At 37.9% G+C, this 19,576-nt stretch overlaps 2 protein-coding genes across 2 annotated transcripts; one reads left to right on the plus strand and one right to left on the minus strand.

The window, feature by feature from the left end:
- Positions 1-4,287: 4,287 nt before the first annotated feature.
- Positions 4,288-5,165, minus strand: LOC111407014. Its single transcript, XM_023036353.1, has 2 exons — positions 5,092-5,165; positions 4,288-5,002 (listed from the first exon to the last, which is right to left on the minus strand). Exons 1-2 carry the CDS (start codon positions 5,119-5,121, stop codon positions 4,445-4,447), a joined length of 588 nt encoding a protein of 195 aa, XP_022892121.1. The 5' UTR covers positions 5,122-5,165; the 3' UTR covers positions 4,288-4,444.
- Positions 5,166-16,257: 11,092 nt separating this feature from the next.
- On the plus strand, positions 16,258-18,325 carry LOC111406024 (probable protein phosphatase 2C 25). The gene is made up of 4 exons (XM_023035192.1): positions 16,258-16,812; positions 17,154-17,492; positions 17,583-17,762; positions 17,871-18,325. Exons 1-4 carry the CDS (start codon positions 16,408-16,410, stop codon positions 18,033-18,035), a joined length of 1,089 nt encoding a protein of 362 aa, XP_022890960.1. The 5' UTR covers positions 16,258-16,407; the 3' UTR covers positions 18,036-18,325.
- The last annotated feature ends 1,251 nt before the right edge of the window (positions 18,326-19,576 follow it).

The raw sequence follows: 19,576 nt of genomic DNA on the forward strand, positions 1-19,576 counted from the left end.
TTCCACCTAGCCATGAAGTTTCCAACAAGTAATGGCGTTGGGGTTGTCCGTGGAGACCAGATAGCTGCCAGACAATGCTATGTTGCCAGCGTTCGGGAAATAAATAACGACGTCATGCAAATCTCGAGGATGGATCCCGAGGATGGGCAACAAGTCAGACTTGCTTCCGTCGAGGAATTGATGGAAATTGAGCTCGAGCATGATAAGAAGGTGACGATTGGTCGGGATCTTGACGTCACCCTGAAGACAGAACTTGTTGGTTGCTTATCTCGCAACATTGACGTTTTTGCCTGGAAGGTTGAGGATATGTCAGGGATAGACCCTAAAATTGCAGTCCACAGGCTTAACGTTAGCCCAGGGGCCAGGCCAGTAAAACAGAGGAAAAGACAGTTCGCCCCAGAGCGTCGGGAGGTCATCCGCGAAGAAATTAACAAACTCATAAGTGCTCGGTTCATTCGGGAAGTCCAATATCCCGACTGGCTTGCCAATGTTGTTTTAGTAAAGAAAGCTAATGGTAAGTGGAGAGTCTGCATTGACTTCACAAATCTTAATAAAGCATGTCCAAAGGATAGTTATCCCCTACCGCGGATTGACAACTTGGTAGATAGCACGTCTGGACATAAGCTATACAGCTTCTTGGATGCATTTTCTGGTTATCATCAAATCCTCATGGCCGAGGAAGATCAAGAAAAGACCTCATTCATGGCCGATTCTGCCATATACTGTTATAAGGTCATGCCTTTTGGTTTGAAGAATGCAGGGGCAACATACCAAAGGCTCATCAACAAAGTCTTTCCTAACTTGATTGGAAGGAATGTGGAGGCGTACGTTGATGACATGGTGGTCAAAAGCAAACAGGTGGACCAACATATTTCAGATCTTGAAGAAGTGTTCAACACCATGCGAAAGTACGGAATGAAGTTGAACCCCGCAAAGTGTGCATTTGGCGTGGCCTCGGGTAAGTTCTTAGGCTTCATGATCACTCACCGGGGGATAGAGGCCAACCCTGATAAAATACAAGCATTAGCGTCTATGGAATCACCAAGGAACAAGAAAGAGGTACAGAGGTTGACTGGTAGGATAGCAGCCTTGAACAGGTTCATGTCCCGAGCGTCAGACAGGTGCTATCCCTTCTTCAAAGTCCTCAGAGGAAACCAAGGCTTTGATTGGAGTGAAGACTGTGAGAAAGCTTTTCAGGAGCTCAAGCAGACATTGGCATCTCCTCCTATTCTAACAAAGCCTGAGCCTGGTGACACCTTATTTTTGTACCTTGCCGTATCTCAAAACGCGGTCAGCGGGATCTTGGTGAAAGAGGTTAACAAAGTCCAACAACCAATCTACTATGTAAGCAAGGTCCTACTAGATGCGGAAACAAGGTATACTTTGGCAAAACAACTTGCCCTAGCCTTGGTTATAGCAACACGGAAACTCCGACAGTATTTTCAGTCTCACCCTATTGTGGTGCTCACTAATCAACCACTTAGGCATATACTTCAGAAGCCGGACGTATCAGGAAGACTGATGAAATGGGCAATCGAGCTTGGAGAATTTGACATAGAATTCAAACTACGCCCATCTATCAAAGCCCAAGCTCTGGCCGACTTCATTGCAGAACTAACCCCTAGGCCTCGGGGGCCAGGTGATAGCTCGAGCATGAGCACTAATTTGGACACTTGGCAAATTTTTGTGGATGGAGCATCGAACTCCTCGGGCTCGGGCGCAGGGGTCATCCTCATCAGCCCTGACAAACAAACAGAGATCCAATGCGCTCTCAGGTTCGAGTTTGAAGCAACCAACAACGAGGCCGAGTATGAGGCCGTCGTGATTGCTCTGGAGCTAGCCCTTTGCCTTGAGCTCGAGTTCGTAAAGATACTCAGCGATTCACAACTGGTGGTCGGACAGATTGAAGGATCATTTGAAAGGAAGGACGAGAAAATGAGTTTGTATTGTATGAAGGTTCAGGACCTTCAACGAAAATTCAAGAGGTGTGAAATTGCAAAAATTGCTCGAAAGGATAACGAAAAAGCCGACGCATTATCCAGGCTTGTGTTTATGGGGGTAGACGGCCTTGACAGAACAGTTCACATTAAAATCATCACAGAACCCAGCATCAGTCAAATCTTCGACATCATGGACATTGACAACGAACCATCCTGGATGGACCCAATCATAGAATTCATCACAAATGGAAATCTACCAAGCGATGCCAGGTTGGCTAGGAGCATCAGAGCCCGAGCTCCTAGGTACTGTATGATCAGCGGTGTCCTCTTTCGCAGAAGTATTACTCTTCCATACCTAAGGTGCCTCAGGCCATCAGAATCATCCCAGGCCCTTGCTGAAGTTCATGAAGGGGTGTGCGGGAATCATCAAGGAGCCAAGGCCTTGGCCTTTAAACTCGTACGATATGGATACTACTGGCCAACTATGAAAAAGACGCCTCAGAATATGTTAAGAGATGTGATAGGTGCCCGAGGTTTGGTAATGTTATCCACTCACCAGCCGAAGACCTCACCAACATTAACTGTTCGGCCCCGTTTGAACAATGGGGAGTTGACATCCCCGGCCCCTTTCCTATGGCAAGAGGTCAATTAAAGTTTGTTGCTGTAGCAGTAGAGTACTTCACAAAATGGGTAGAGGCCGAGGCTCTCGCCACAATATCGGAGCCCAAGCTAAGAGCCTTCACTTGAAGGTCTATCATTTGCAGGTTTGGGATACCAAAGGTCCTCATCACCGACAATGGCAGGCAATTTGACAACCAACAATTTAGAAACTTTTGCTCAAACCTTGGGACTGATCACTGTCTAACATCAGTTTCGCATCCTCAGAGCAATGGTCTGGCCGAGGTAACTAATCGAATCATATTGCAAGACCTCCGAACAAGAATAAGCGATGCTAGGGGTTCTTGGTCCGACGAGCTACCTTCCATACTTTGGACGTATAGAACAACTCATAGGACAACCACAGGAGAAACCCCTTTTATGTTAGCCTATGGCATTGAAGCAATGGTCCCAGTGGAAATTAGACTGCCAAGCCATAGGAGACTCGTGCCAGAAATCTCGAAGCATACAACTGAACATCTTGATCTCTTGGAAGAAGTACGGGAGCAAGCCGCTATAAAAGTGGCCTCTTACCAAACTAAGATAGCAAAACATTTTAATAGCAAAGTCAAGGTTCGGAGGTTCAGAGCTGGCGATTTGGTCTTGAGGAGGGCCGAAGCAGCAGGCCACCCCCCAGGGAAGCTCGGGCCCATCTGGGAAGGGCCCTTTGAGGTCATACGACAGGTTCGCAAAGGAGCATACAGCCTAAGAGACACTTCGGGTAGTCCTCTTCCGAGGCCCTGGAATGTCGACAATCTAAAAATATATTACAAGTAACATTCCCGATGCCGTTTAGGAGATTTTCTTTTTCTGCATGTTATTTTTGGTTTTTCGGGCCTGCGTGTCCTTGCACCTTATTTCTAGTTTAGCGGGCCTGCGAGCCCATGCATGTTTTCCGTTTTCTTTTGTAATGAACTACGTTTGGCTTGATCCCGTTTGGGTACGTAGGCAGCTTGGATGCAATATATAAATCCAAGTCCAGTCCAAACAATTAATAAATCCAAACCCCGGGTATATCAGCCCGATAGTTTGCTTTACGTCTAGCAAGCCCCCTTAAGCCTTGTCCTTGAAAAGCCAATGTAAGCCTTGCCCTCGAGCAAGCCCCTATAAGCCTTGTCCTTGACAAGCCAATGTAAGCCTTGCCCTCGAGCAAGCCCCTTTTAAGCCTTGTCCTTGACCAGCCAATGTAAGCCTTGTCCTCGACAAGCCAATGTAAGCCTTGCCCCGAGCAAGCACCAAAATCTTGGAGCTCATAATCAGCACATCAAAATAGTGCAGCACAAGTAGTAAATATCGAGGACATACATCCCGACCATATATCCTTGTATTTTTTGTCCAAGCCTGAAAAATGAAAGCTCGGGATAACTCATGTACAGAGGTCGGTCACAAGTATTCGTACTCTTCGGGGACTACCATCCCTTGAAATTAATCCTCGAGTGTTAAGTGTGTAGAAAACTACACTGTCCTCGACATTATCACTTGTTTAAAAATTGAGTTATTCTCAATCGTCGAGATGATTAATTAGTCGTCGAAAATAATTAATCTTCTTTAGTCGTCGAGGTAACTGTCTACGTGCTCGGGGTTCACACTTGGATGTTCCAAGATAATTTTATTATTTAGTCCTCAGGATGAATTTTGTGTACGTTATAATATTCAGAAATATTTTCACAAATTAGGTCCTCGAGGTGTTCCCAACTACTCTAGGCGTCGAGTTATTTAACCATCTTACATTGGGCTATTTGAATGATCGAGATATCAATACACAGCAGAAGGAAAATAGTTGATCGAGTAAAAAACATGTTCAAATTACAAAAAGGAAGGGCTATCATCATACCAAAAAACAAAAACTAATCTAAGTCCTCGGCCCTTTCTCCCGAGGCTGTGCTCCTCTGCTCCTCCACTGCGTCCTCGCCGTCAACATCGACCTCTTGGTCCTCGACGGTTTCCTCGGACTCTGACAGCTCGAGGGTGTCAGCAATCTCGGGGATGTTCTTTAGATCCTCGGGGTTAGCGTCGGGCTTCGATCTCAAAAATGCCCGAGCTTCCTTGAAGGCATGGAAGTACGAGTCCATGGCATACTCTCCCTTAAGGCCGTTAAACTCCTCGGACGTTTTAAAGTCCTCGATCGCAACCCCTCGAGCTTCAGCCAGGCGAGTCTCAAAATCAACCTTCAAACGCTCGATCTCGAGCTTTAAACCTTCGGTCTCGCCCTTAGCAGTTCCAGCCTCTGCTCGAGCTCTCTGGGCATCATTCTTCGAGTCCTCGAGCTCCTTCTGAAGAAGAAAGCTTTCAGCCTCCAAGTCGGCTATCCTCTTCTCCTGTGCTCGAGAAGAGTCCTCGAGTTCGGTGGTCTTTTGGGCCTCATCTTTCCCCTTCAGAGAAAGGCCTCGGGCAATGCTCAAAGCCTACACCATATAAACCCGAGCTTAAGTAATCACAGCGTTTAAACCTTTTTAAATCTTGAATTTAAACAAAGTAAATTGGGCGAGCTTACCTTCAGAGTAAGGGATTCCAGAGCCTTCATGCCCTCATCAAAATCGAGGTCCTTCCTATACTTGTCCACGATGCTTGACACCAGAGGACATCAGTCAGGCTCCTGATTCTGGAAAGAGGGCATAGGTCTAACCTCATCATCGAGGTCAACAACCTCGAGAGTACTCCTTGGCCAAGGATGTGATCGAGGTGGACCAGTAGGAGTCTCAGTGGCCTGTGTGGTCGGGGTATGTCCCCGGGCAGAAGTTTCCCCAGGCCCACTTCTGATATTCTCGGGGCCTAGGTCCCGAGCTCTCTTCTTCCCTCTCTTCTGCCCTGGAGCTCGAGTTTGAGGGACCTTTGACTTTTTGGTCACGGCCTGTCTGAGGGCTGAAGGATCAAAAGTCATCTCTGCAAAAAAAGAGCAAGTCATTAGAACGAGCACAATTATAAGTTCAAGGACAGATCAGTAAAGAAGATGGCAAAAAGTCCTACCCGCAGTGCCTTTCACATCCGCGAGATCGAGAACGTCATCCCCGAGGATGTCATCTATATCATATACAAGAGGCTCGAGGTTCTCTAAATTACCCTATGCCTTTCTAAAGACTCGAAATAAGCCTGACCTTCACAAAATCGGGGAGTGTCGGGCAAAACCCACCTAGCACTAAAAGGAAGGTCACTATCCTGAGGTACGACATAAAACCACTTTTTTTTCCAACCTTTCAAGGAACTGGGCATCCTCGGTAATCTAAATCCTCCTCGGGACAAAAGGTAAGCAAAACAAGTGTATTGAGGAAGCTGTTTCAGGTCGAACACCATCCTACAGAGATCGACGTATGGGTTAATTCGTAGGTATCTACAGGCTATAAAGAAATAGGTAAGCATCCTCCACCCATTTGGCACGAGCTGTCCAGGGCTCATATTATGCTCGACCAATAAGGCCACGAAAAAGGGATGCATAGGCCATCTAAATCCCCCCTTAAGTGAGTCCCTAAAAATCACAAACTCTCCATCCTGAGCTAATGCCATCCTATCCTCTACCCCTGGCGTCCTAATGTCGTATTTGGGCATGAACCCATGCTCCCTAGCCGTCGATATTGCTAGATGTTCTTTAAATTTACAAGGGACCTCGGGGTACCTAAAAGGGGTCGGGATACTTTGTGCCCGAGGTTGAGCATTAATTGGGACAGCCATAGGTATGATCGAGCATCCTATGTCCTCGGGAGTACTCCTCGAGGACGATGATGACGAAGAGTCGCTACTGCTACTACTAGACATCCTGACCTAGGTAAAAAAAGCCTAAAGAATAACTTTAAAACTCGAGGTCTTACCTTAAAGTCGACGCCTAAAAACTCAAAGTCCGATCCCGACGATTAGCGATAGAAGTTTACTGAGAGTAAAAAGTGAAAAATGAAATGAGGAGAGGGTATTTATAGGCAATAGGGGCAGGAAGCCCAAAGGTCACTACCCCGACCGTTAGATCTGGACACGTGTCCTACATCCAACCCTACCAATTTTTACCGCCTTTTCCTATTCTAGGGCTGACGTCAGTACACGTCGGCCTTCTGATCAATCACAGGTGTTCAGAAATCCTCGAGCTAAAAACTTGAGCTTTTATTTCCAGTCTCTTTGCATCATATCCTCGAGCATATTCTTCGAGCATATATGCACGGGGGCCTATAATGGGGACATTTTCCAATATCTCCGATCACAACATTCCCGATGACTTTTTTTGATAAAAGTATAAATACATCTGCGGTGTCCTCGGGCATGACCATCCTCGAGACAGTATGCCCGACCACATCTCATGATGCTTCGCGTATTGCAAACATTTGTCCTCGGGTATAGTCCTCGTGCACGTCCTCCCCTCACTACTGACAATTGTTAACCTTTTAGAATTCCTACGCAATTAGAAATCTTAACTCCCACAAGAATCCTATCTCACGTATAATTCTGGAATTCAACCAACTCCTTAACTATTCAGAACTCCAACAGATGAGGACATCCAGCTAGTTGAGTCCAATTAGGAGAATGTCACTTACTACTATAAATACAGAATCTTGAACCATTATTCAGGTACGTTTTTCATTGTTCTTCAGCGCATAGCCTCACGCATATATTTCCCTTTCTGACTTAAGTATCGGAGGGGCGACAAGAACACACCTCGTTACCTTTGTTTCAGGTATCGAAAGATCACGTTCGTACTCCTCATCCGTCATCAAGCTCGGAAAATCTACAGGTACGATTTTTGGTAGCATCATATATATATATTTTTTAAATCACTTTTATTATTCTAGCTTCTTTACATTGTACAAATTAATAGCATCCAAACAAAGGGTTTCTAGAATAAGATTTGTACTTGATTAGAGATATTTTTGTATGAAGTTGATAAAGTGAATGCTTCTAAATATGTTGAGCGGACACTCACCCCTGAAATTAACAGTGCCATACCTTAGCGCATTGCTTCTTGTGAAGAGACCTAGTTGTTAAAATCATAACTAGACCTTGCACCACGAAGACAATCAAATTAGAGTTGGGCCTAATTAGTTTTCAAACATCTGTGTTTGACTATCCATTTTCAATAGTGTCTACTTTGATGGATTGTGTCAATACCCAAGCCAACCTTTCTTTGCAGTATTTACACTACACTTTGTGTACAAACTTTCCATCTACTATTGCATCCATGGCGACGAATTTGAAGTTATCCCAACACTTAGCACATTCTTCGTTACAGGTTGTCCTATAGTGCCTCTTTCATCTTCTTTAATATCATCCAAATCAATTTTATTCATGCTCCCACGATCGTCGTCCAAATCATCATGAATTGGAACATCATTTAGATAACTGAAATCATAATTTAATGACGGAGTGGCTCATGCAGTCTGGGAATCACCAAACATTTGATTGAATTCAACAGTTTTCAACAATCTGCTTTAGAATTAACATGTTTGGACAGGGTTGATTTCAAGGTAAAAAATAGGAGGCGTCATATTGATCTCACATGATTCCCCTGTTTTTGACCCTAGACTTCACCCTGGCTGTCCAACATTGTTTGCTTTAATCCATTTAGAATAATGAAAAGAGAAAGATGTAGAGTAATATAAATTGTACTAGAATTGGATAAAAATGACTCGCGTAAGTAAATTTATAGACAATAAAACTCGAGCTTGAATAGTGAAAGAGCTTATATGAAGATTATAAGATTTACTTTGTAGATTGAGGAGGTAGAGAATTGAGGTGAGGGCAAATTTGAAGTGGAGTATATATGTATATATATTCTGGAAAAAAAAAATGATGCTCCAAACAGCCACCAACCGGCTCATGGGCTTTCCTACGAGCTTTAATACAAGTCGGCTCTTGAATTTTCTTGAGCTCGACAGGATCCGTGGCTCATCATAGTACAAGCCCGAGCAACCTATGGACAAAACCAAAATAAGTCGAGCCTGCGAACTACTATGTCCATTTGTCGTCGTAATAAAATGAGTCTAATATCCATTTAAAGAAAACCTTCAAAAGAATGTAACTAGAATCAAGAAAAACGAAGGACGTCTCTCACAATACTCCAAGGACAGGGTGGTGGGGGGCCCTTAAAATTGGGGTTCAATCTTTAAGAAAAAAGAAGGACCAAAAAATGCACATACAATTATTCAAGAGGCAAAAGCAAAATTTGTCAAGTGGATTATATCGGTCAGGTAGGCTTTCTAATCTTCTAACTTAGCATGCTAGATTGCAAAACAACCCACTCGCAACCAAATACCTCATTCACGAATGCAATCACGTAACGAATGTCATCACCACTATCACTATAGAAAAATTAATTCACAGAAAAAACAAAAAATAAAAATGATTGGATATAAAAGAACAACCACTATCATTAAGGGTAAAACTAAGGGTCCGAGTTGGTGAAGTAAGTAAGCGCGAAGACCTTTGGTCACGAGTTCGATTCCCCCTACCAACACTTTTTCGGTCGAGCCTGTTGCACCGGGCTTGCCTAGTGCGATTTACCTAGCTGTCGTGGTTTGCAAGCTATTGCGTCAACTCGAAGGTTTCCCCAGTGCGCATCTGAAGGGTAGCGGCTGCGGATTTCCCCGTTATTAAAAAAAAAATGATCCATTTGATTGCAAAGATGAAATTTGGGTGGAAAGAAAATAAATTCTAGGGAATTAAATTGCCTAGAAATTATTTTCCTGATAATTGTAAATTATTGCATTTGATTAGTATAATTTTCTACTTGAAAAATGTTGAAATAAAAGTATTTTTGGTGTTCGTTTGGCTTCGTTTTACATGAAAATTGTCAACTAAAGGGACATAATTTACTGGTATTGGGGATGAAATTTGTTTCCATTGCCAAAAAATAAATAAATAAATAAAATAATTTATCTTTTGGTGTTCGTTTAGTTTTGTTTTACATGAAAATTATCGGTTAAAGGGAGATATTTTTATACAATAATTCTTAGAATTTGTTTCCATTGAAAAAAATAAATAAAAAAGTGCTACAATAACCCAGAATTCCAAAATTGGAATTTCTTAAATTGATGGAAAATGCTGACATGACAAGAAAGTGAGAATTTCAATTTTAGAGAAAATTTTGGACAATCAAAAACCTAAAAGTTGGAAAATGACATCCAAATTTCATTTTCCAAGGAAAAAATGGTGGAATCAAACACTACATAAGATGAATTGGCATCACTACTGCATTATCTATGTTAGCCCTATTTTCTCTGCAAGTACCCTTTAGGCTTTATCGTCGCCCAACCCTGAATCTCGCGTTTTGTGACCAGGAAAGTTTGAAATCATGCCCTTAACAGTCACTTCACTTCGATTCAGCCTCTTTCTATTGGAGGAATTTTGTGAATAGTGACGCCAAAATAAGTATAATGATGTTTTATAAATCCGTGCCGAAAATTGGACAGAGTAACGGCAAAGAAAACACAAACAAGAAGAAGAAGAAAGTAGGGACAAAGTCGAGGCAAGAGTTGGACTCTTTGTCCTTAAGTCGAATTTGCCACGCAACGGTGCCTACGGATTTCCACAATCGACTCCCAAGATACAACGGCTACACTTGTGTTTGTAGCACTCCAAAACACAAGTACAACGAACCAAATTTAGGCTTATGTACTCCAAGGATGAAATGAAGGAAAATCAAAATAAATGAAATAATTTTGATTTTGGATAGAAGAGAGGATGAGAGATGTTTTGCATATCAAAATTGTGAGGAATAGGACACCAAAAAGGTCCTATTTATAGACCATGAAAGGATGTGGACGAAATGGTTGAGGCCAAACCATGCACCCTTTCCAAACAATACACTTTTATAAAAAGATGTCTATTCACCGGACAACCGTGCGGTCGCACGGTCAAATATTTTGACCTGATTTTCGTCCTTTTTCGCAATTTCTCATTCATCCGATATTGATTTTTGAAATGTCAAATATACCCTTCAATACATACAGAGAAATCAAAATTTGGCCGAAGTAGATACGAAATCACTTTAATCGATTTTCAATTCTCGATTTATTTAACCAACATCCAACAATTTCTACTCAACACTTTTCTACATCTACATATCTTCATTTTATAGAATTAAAATTTATTAAAAACGAGGCTTAATCTTGCATTGTGATTATCAGATATCTCATATTTTGACTTAACACACCCGTATCTTTAGAAGGCAAAGTCATCATTTCATTGTTAAAGGTGACTCGACAAGCCGTATTATCATTGAATTTCAATCTTATTTCACACCCATTTTGGAATATCAAAGATTTTGGAAATTGAATTCTCCTCTAACAAAGGCATTTCTTTTCAAATATCACATATTTTGACTTTAACACAATCGTATCTTTCGAAAGCGTAGTCATCGTCTCATTGTTGAAGGAGGCTTGATAGGCCTTAATGTCATTATACTTGAATCTTATTTCGCACCAATTTCAGACTATTAAAAATTTTGAAAATTGAATTCTCATATAAGAAAGGCATTTCGTTTCACCTCACTGTTAAAAAAATCTAAACTCATCCCGATTGACTTCTCCACTAGGCTTTTTCCCGCATTTGCTTTTATCATAAATATCTAACTAAACGCTTATGGTACTTTTTGTTCAAATTTGGTAATTTTCGTATTAAATTTGACAACACGTCAATTGATCTTGGCTCATTCGTAATCTATAACTTGGAAAGAGAATGACATTTATAGCACTCGATCTCAACATCTTGACTTCCTTTTCATATAAGGATTTTATCTCGGAATCGTATATTGTTGATGGTACCCTACGAACCAAAGGCCACATGACTTTAGGACAATAATTTTCACAATTCTCATGGGCCAGCATTTCTAACTTTCTTCTAACTCTGTGTTAATTTAATTTGCCATTTTAATTGATATTCCACTATACAATTACTTATTTTTCTATAACATAATTGTCCTACAATAGTCAATTAAATAAATCAATAAAGATATGTTAATTTAAAATAAATAACAATAATTTTTTATATCTATTATATAAATTGTGAAAATTAGAAGTCGAGCATGTTTTATGATATAAAAACTGTTTGCTAAGTGTTTAACAAACTATATTATTCAAAATTACATGTAGTTCTTGTTATTTCATTATTTTTAATTTGGTTGGTTCAACGAAGACGTCAATTTGTACATGTTAGGTATCATAGTATGACTACTTGTGATTTGGAACACACTGAAATAGACTTTAAAATAAATTGAATTGACTGGATTTGGGACTATGATTTCCCCTAATCTTAGGTATTATCAGAAACAATATTGTAATGGGGGAAAAAATCATATATATAAGTTTAAAAAATTTTAATAGTAGAACGAGAATACTGCCATTTAAGGAAAATAATGTAACTAGAAGCAAGAAAAATAAGGACCAAAGAATACACATAAAATTATGGGACGTGCTACTTGTATAGAACCAAAACTCACAAAAAAGCCACAGATCATTCACACTAGTGGGGTCTGGGTGATTTTCTGCCGATTTTTCAACAACAACAGGGGCCCCGCGCATGTGACTGTCTTGCAAATTTCTATGAAATGAATAGTTTCGTACAAATGACTTTTTCCTAAAATTATTCCTGAAGGGAGAGCAAAATTTGTCAGGTTTTGCAATTCTAACTTCTAACTTGGCATGCCAAGAAAGCTTGTAACTATTCTTAGTTTGAAAACGAGGTTTTACTTACATTTCTTGAATTTTTCTTTCTATTTTCTTTTTTCTTTTTTTTATTCTTGAGAAATAGTAAATTTCTCAATTAAGAAGAGGAAAATTTCATTAAGTTGCATTAGTCTTGCTTTAATAAAAACAAGTAGAAATATGTAACTAACTTTGACTTTACTTGAGAAATTCAAATATCTATAGTCATTAGCAACTAATTAACAAAAGACTAATAAAGACCGTGAATTTAGTCATTGGCTTTATAATTAAAGAATGACTGATAAAGAGTACCCTAATTATAATTTAAGTGTTTTAGGCAGTTAAAATAAATTATTATATATTTTCTAATACAGCTTCTTGTTGAAAATTTCTTGAATGAGGTGGGTTCAAGCAAATTGACTTTTTAAACTTTATAAAGTAATTAACAAAAATAATTAAATAGATTTATTCAACAGACGCCACAAAAATACAAAAAAAAAAATATTGACTTGATCATCACTGCCGATTGAGGAAGACAAACATGGAAATTGCATAGAATCAAGGAGAAAATATTGCAGTCCACATCGACTGCCAAGAAATTGGACGATGTCATATGGATACTGATCGATTTATTAAATATTAAGAGCGTTGAGAATATAATAGTGGGAGACATAAAATGATTTTTAATATATGATTTAGAGTTGAAACTTGAAAAGGTTTTAGCTTAATAAGTAGAATGGATGGTTATTTATGTCATTTTACATAAAATAATTTTAGCATATAAAAGTAAAATTGGATATGATAAATAAAAAATATAGTAATAATATACACACTCAATTGGTGTGCCATGAATTGGTTCCCAAACCATACCTCAAAGTGCAAACAATTTGTAATAAGTAATTATATAAAATAATTTGATTGCAATAAACTATCATCATTGGAAATATATGAATATTTTCCACCACGCAATAAAATTTATATATCGATGTTTCAACTACAAGTCAAGTATCGTTTTGGAAATTGAGACCGCGAAAAATCATTCTAGGGTATTTAGAAATCGAAGATGGAGAGATGAGGTAATGGTTATCATCCAACTTCACAAATGGATGAGAAATCTCTCAAATCACTTGGTGGATTAGTGGCTTCCATCCGATCCGGCCAAGACCTAGAAGCTGAATTTTAAAGTGGGCTGTTTATACCATACGTATATATTGTTTTGATCTGAGAATTAAATTCTTCTGTGTTTCAGCAGTAACGTATTGTTTTATAGAGCTAAGGTGCAAAATATGGAAAAAATAAGTGTTTTCACTTTTCTACCACGCAATCAAACTCAACTCATAATAGTGTTCTAAAATGCATAAAACGTGTCCAGACACGGAGGCTAAACTTCAAGTTTTACAAGCTTAGACATCAAAAAAGTTACTTATTTTTATTATTATTTTAAATACTTAATCATTCTAAAAATTATTTAATAATTAAAATACTCTAAACAAAGCATCTAAAATTATAAAATATTATATTTACTTAATAATTCCTTTAAGGAAAAAACCATGAGTCCAGAGAATTTTTGACAGAATTCCTCTCGATGTTGACCCCACATGGCTGCAGATGATTGGATTGTTTTATTTTTTCTCTTTCCATCTTCCAATCAATTCTCGTCGTGTGTTGTCTGTCAAAGTTTTCTATTAAATTTTCCTTTACTTGTAGCATGATTGTTCCTACAATTAGTCATTATACAATTTTCAAAGTTTTCGAATTGTAAAAGTTAGACCATTTTTCATAGTTTCAACTTTCAACAAGACAAGTCCTACTTAACAAATTTATGAAAATTTCATACATGTTTTTGAAGTTTTCAACAAAATTATAAGTTTCAAAATCATACTTACATAATATAAATAGCATAGTAGCTTATATCTTATCTAAATCTTTATCAAATAAATGATTTTTTTTAACTTTTGCATGTATAAAATCATTTAAAAATTTAAAACTAAAGTCAAATAAAATATTTTTTTAAAAAAGGAAAAAAAATAATAATAAGTGCACTTAGGCGTGAAACGATCAACTTAGCAGTTGACAGCCTAATTCGCATTTACGTCAAGGCAAAGTGTTTTGCCGCCTCACCTAGATGCACTTTTAAGAATACTGGAAAGGTTTTATAACTTAGCTCAACGATAATGAGAAGTGAAGGATAGGATCCTATTTAAAAAGAAGTTTCTCTCCATTGTTATGTTGTATCGGGAAAACAAGACTAAATACTTACTGCGTGAGTACATGAGGGGATCTATCGAAATCATGAAGCCAAGTTGTGCCCAAAAGATATTAAGACATGGATGCTACCGGTCGACTCGAAAAGTGATTCCTCAGATTATATCTAGTGATGTGATAAATGCCAAAGATTTTTCAATATGCCTCGGCTTCAACCTCAATAGCAACTGAAGTAGTTAGAGATGGCAAAAAAATCCGCCAAACCCGATACCCACAAGTTACTCGCTTAATCGAGTATTCGAGGTGGGTACGAGTAACACCCTCCCCGGCCTGCTCTATTAATTTTTTTTTTTTTAAATTCAATACTTTAAATGGAAAACTTCACGAAATCTTATTAATTTTAATATAAGATGGCAACTAAGATTATCTAAAGAATATGGTAAACAATAAAAATAATTATTAAATATATTCGAATAATTTAACTTTTAAAAATAAATTAATTAATTAAAAAATTTAATAACTATTTTATTGTCTCACTTTAATAAATGGGAAAAGTAAAATGAATTAAAAAAAAGGTACATAAATGGGTAAATGCCCCACTCCACCTAATATAAGATGGCAACTAAGATTATCTAAAGAATATGGTAAACAATAAAAATAATTATTAAATATATTCGAATAATTTAACTTTTAAAAATAAATTAATTAATTAAAAAATTTAATAACTATTTTATTGTCTCACTTTAATAAATGGGAAAAGTAAAATGAATTAAAAAAAAGGTACATAAATGGGTAAATGCCCCACTCCACCTGCCCTTCAACCCGTCTCGCACCACCTTAAACAGGTAAGGGGCGGGTGCACCCGCTACATTACCATCCATAGAAGTAGTCTTCCTATTAACAGCTTGTTATTTGATGTAATAAAACTATAAAAAATTAATATCCCAAATAATAAGTTGGCATGTAAATGACTCTAACAACTGCCGACTATAAATAGAATATATTATACTGCGGTAATTGAAAATGAGGCACCGTTTGATTCAACAAAATTTTCCCTAGAAAATGGAATTTGGATTCCAACTTCCACCAAAAAGATATTTGATAGCTTATATTTACCATGGAATTGAATTTCTTATATTTCTTGAAAATTGCACTTTTCCTTGTTTTTAAGGAATTTGTAGTCTACTGTAGCATTTTATTTTATTTTTTCATTTTTTTTACTTTTTTTATTTTTGACAATGGAAACCAATTATAAGAATTATCGTAAAAAAATATTTCTCTTTAATTAACAATTTTCATGTAAATTAAAGTCAAACGAACACCAAAAGATAGATGATTTTCTTTAATTTTTTTTTTTTGTTTTTTTATTGGCAATGGAAACAAATTTCATTCTCAATACCAGTAAAATTTATCCCTTTAATTGACAATTTTCATATAAAACAAAACCAAACGAACACCAAAAAACACTTTTATTCTAACATTTTCCACGTGAAAATTTATACCAATCAAACACAATAATTTATAATTCCTAGGAAAGCAATTTCTAGACAATTCAATTCCCTAACATTCGTTTTCAATTCAATTCAATTCAATTTTTGCAATCAAACGGATACTAAGAATAAACAAAAGCAAAACAAGGGAGATGCTGGATGTGGCCCTGTCCTTCCAAGGCGCCTAATTGACATCGGTCACCCAGTCCAATTATCTTTATCCGCAAAACAAAAAGGACTATATGAGCACCCAAGTCCAGGCCCTTCTTCGCGTACAGCGCGTTTTGGAAAGTAAAGGGTTATTCATAATGTCCCACTACATCCCACACTTTCCATTTTCGCATCTATATAAGCACCCAAGTCCAAGCCCTTCTTCTCCATCAAAAACTCGGTTTTGATTTAACAAACAAAAGAAGAATCAGTAATTGGCAAATAGTCGAAGCCCTTCTACTCCATTAAAAATTGGTTTTGAACTAGCAAAGAGAAGAATTAGCAATTATGCCATGTTCTGTAGCGGCAGCATCGAGCTCTCCCATGTTTTACCCGTCCTCAAAAAAATTATCGCCGATTTTATGCAAGCCCGCCTCCTCACCTCCTCCACTATCTCTTTCGCCGTTGCCTTTAGCTATCAAAAAATCATTCAACAATAAAGATGAAGATGGAGGAGAAGATGGGTTATCAAAGGTGATGGTTTTAAAGCGGAAACGGCCGGCGAGGATTGACATTCCGGTACTGAACATGGGTTTTGATGATATAAAGATGAATGAGGATAAGGATGATAAATTGAGCGAGATGGAGGTGGAAGGGGAAGGGTATTCGATGTACTGTAAGAGAGGGAAAAGAGGTGGTGTTATGGAGGATCGATATTCTTCTATTCTGGATCTTCGAGGGGATTCTAAACAGGTGTGTTTTTATTACTATTTCATATAAAAATCTCCAATTTTAGTATTTTTTTTTTTAAAACCATTTTCATTAAATTTTATCACATTTATAAAATTAATGAGTTTTGATTGGATTTACAAATCTCATACTTTAGGTGAGATAGATTTCTTTTTGTCAGGTAATTATGATTTTATGATTACTAAAAGCTTGCTGGGAATTTTTATTTGTTTTTAATATAATTATCACATTCTAGTTGTAGTGTAGTTAAAGGGCAGTTGATGAATTGCAGAAATTCAAATATTTGAGAAAAGAATATCATATTTTTTTAATAAAAATGACTAAAGCGTCTGTTATGATTGCAGGCTTTCTTTGGTGTATATGATGGACACGGAGGAGCAGGAGCTGCAGAATTTGTGTCGAAGAATTTATACAGGAACGTTATGAACAAAGTGGCGTCGAGAACCCAAGGAGGGATTGAAGAGGCGGTGAAAGACGGATACCTCACCACCGATGTAGAGTTTTTGAAGGAAAATATCCGAGGCGGGACATGCTGCGTGACAGCATTGGTACACGAAGGGAATCTCGTTGTCTCCAATGCTGGAGATTGTCGTGCTGTTATGAGCCGACAAGGAGTTGCAAAGGCCCTTACCATCGATCACCGACCTTCGCAAAAAGATGAAAGAAATAGAATAGAGAATCTGGTGAGAATTCTGGTCTTTATAGTTTTCCAAAGCAATTCCTTGAGCCCAATTGAAATCAAAATCGAAATTATTTCTTGTTTTTTACTTCAGGGTGGTTATGTAGATTGTTGCCACGGTGTTTGGAGAGTACATGGATCTCTTGCCGTTTCAAGAGCAATTGGAGATAGCCATCTTAAAGAATGGGTAATAGCTGAGCCAACGACTGAAGTATTCAGAATTACACAAGAGTGCGAGTTCTTGATCCTCGCCTCAGACGGACTTTGGGATAAGGTAATATACAAAACTATGTTGAGCTCATCATCTTCATATCCATATTGTTGAAGCAGTTATTCGATTAAGAGATAGTACGCTAAAAACGCATTTTACTTTCTTTTGCAGGTTAGCAATCAGGAAGCAGTAGACGTAGTTCATCCTTTATGCTTGGGCATTGACAAGCCAGAACCATTTTCTGCTTGCAAAAAGCTCGTGGATTTGTCACAGTCGAGAGGTTCTTCTGATGATGTTAGCGTAATGGTGATCCTTCTAAGTCACTTCATTCAGTGATATTAGTATATGGCACCTGCAAGTGTACATTTTGGAAAGTTGCAGAGCCTTAGGAATAATCAGGACACGGAGAGGGACATTGATCAACTTAAAACTATCTATGAGAGTAATACTTTTATGCATTCTGTTTGCCATTACAAGTAAAGCGTAGGAAATCTCACCAGTAGCAAGAAAAGGGTGACGAAAAATTTTGGTGTTCTGTAAATGTTATCGTAAGGACAGATGATGTTCTTAACTGTTAATCAATAAAGGAGGATTTCAATATTTATAAGAGTTTATGCCTTGTTCAACTTTTTGGCTGCTAATTTGTTGGTTAATTTTGTTTATTAATTGACGAGGTCTATATGGACCAGAAGCAAAAGAGAAGGGGATTCCACACCCAATAAAAGTATAAAGCTGCATGTACAGGGCAACCCTTCACAGGGGTTTTACAAGCCCTTCACTATAGCAGTGGGGCCCACTTGGAAAAAAAAATAGCGACGGCCCCCCTCATGTGTGTTGGCCCCTGTACGAGCAGCATGTTTCTAACTTTTATTAAGTCTTTTAAGAATTCCAATTTGACAACTTTGTCTTTTGTGCAAAAAATTTTAGCTTTCGGCTTTTTCCTTTTTTTTTTTTTTGCATAGGTATTTGATTGGCTGGACTCGAGCTCGAGGATCTTAAGGAAGAGGGGTGTACGAAAATTTGTAAATTATTATTATACATACCGCTAAAATTTAATTTTTAATGAGTCGTATTTGATTTAAATGATTCTGTAAATTTTTATTTTATATACAGTTAAAATTTAATTTTAATGAGTAGAGTTTGACTTAAAATATACAGTATATGTTGATCTTTACGTTATTTTGCCCATATTATACTTAAACTTTATTATTATTACATAATTATATTCAATTTTTCATAACATGGTCCAAAATTCGTGCATACGAAACAGATAAGATCGTACTATATCAATTCGCTCATGCTCGTATGAATTGTAAAATTGATCAAACTACTCAGCTTGCTTTGCACTATTGTTAGCAACAGTGTATATGTGAGCTCTAACTCTTATAAGACTCTAAAGGTGAGAAGCTGTAAAATCATCATTAAAAAAAAAAAAAAGGCAAACAAATATCAAAGTAAAATGAATACAAACTCAAACACCAAGAGATGAGCAAGAGAGTTATAATTTCGAGTAGATGAAGTTTTTATGTATTTTCTAATATTTTAACATGTTTCAAGAGTTGCTATTTATAGGGTTAAGGCTGACGTGGTCACCATTAAATTAGAACCATGTGGCCTCATCCCATTAACCGAAGCCTCCTATCCTTTTTGCCGTCCATTCATTACATTGACAAGGGGTCAGCTGCCTTACATTCTAGGCTGCCATTTGTGACACTTATTAATACAAACATTACATCAATTATTCTTACAGATACTCTTCAGATCCATTTTAAAGGTAGCAAATGCTTCGACTTTAAGTTGGAGCTTCGAATGTACAAAAGTTTGACCAGAAGAGAAGTGCTTCAACAAAGAGAGAATGCTTCGACAAAGAACTACGG

This window comes from Olea europaea, chromosome 12, assembly GCF_002742605.1.
Source record: "Olea europaea var. sylvestris chromosome 12, O_europaea_v1, whole genome shotgun sequence".
NCBI classification, from domain to species: Eukaryota; Viridiplantae; Streptophyta; class Magnoliopsida; order Lamiales; family Oleaceae; genus Olea; species Olea europaea.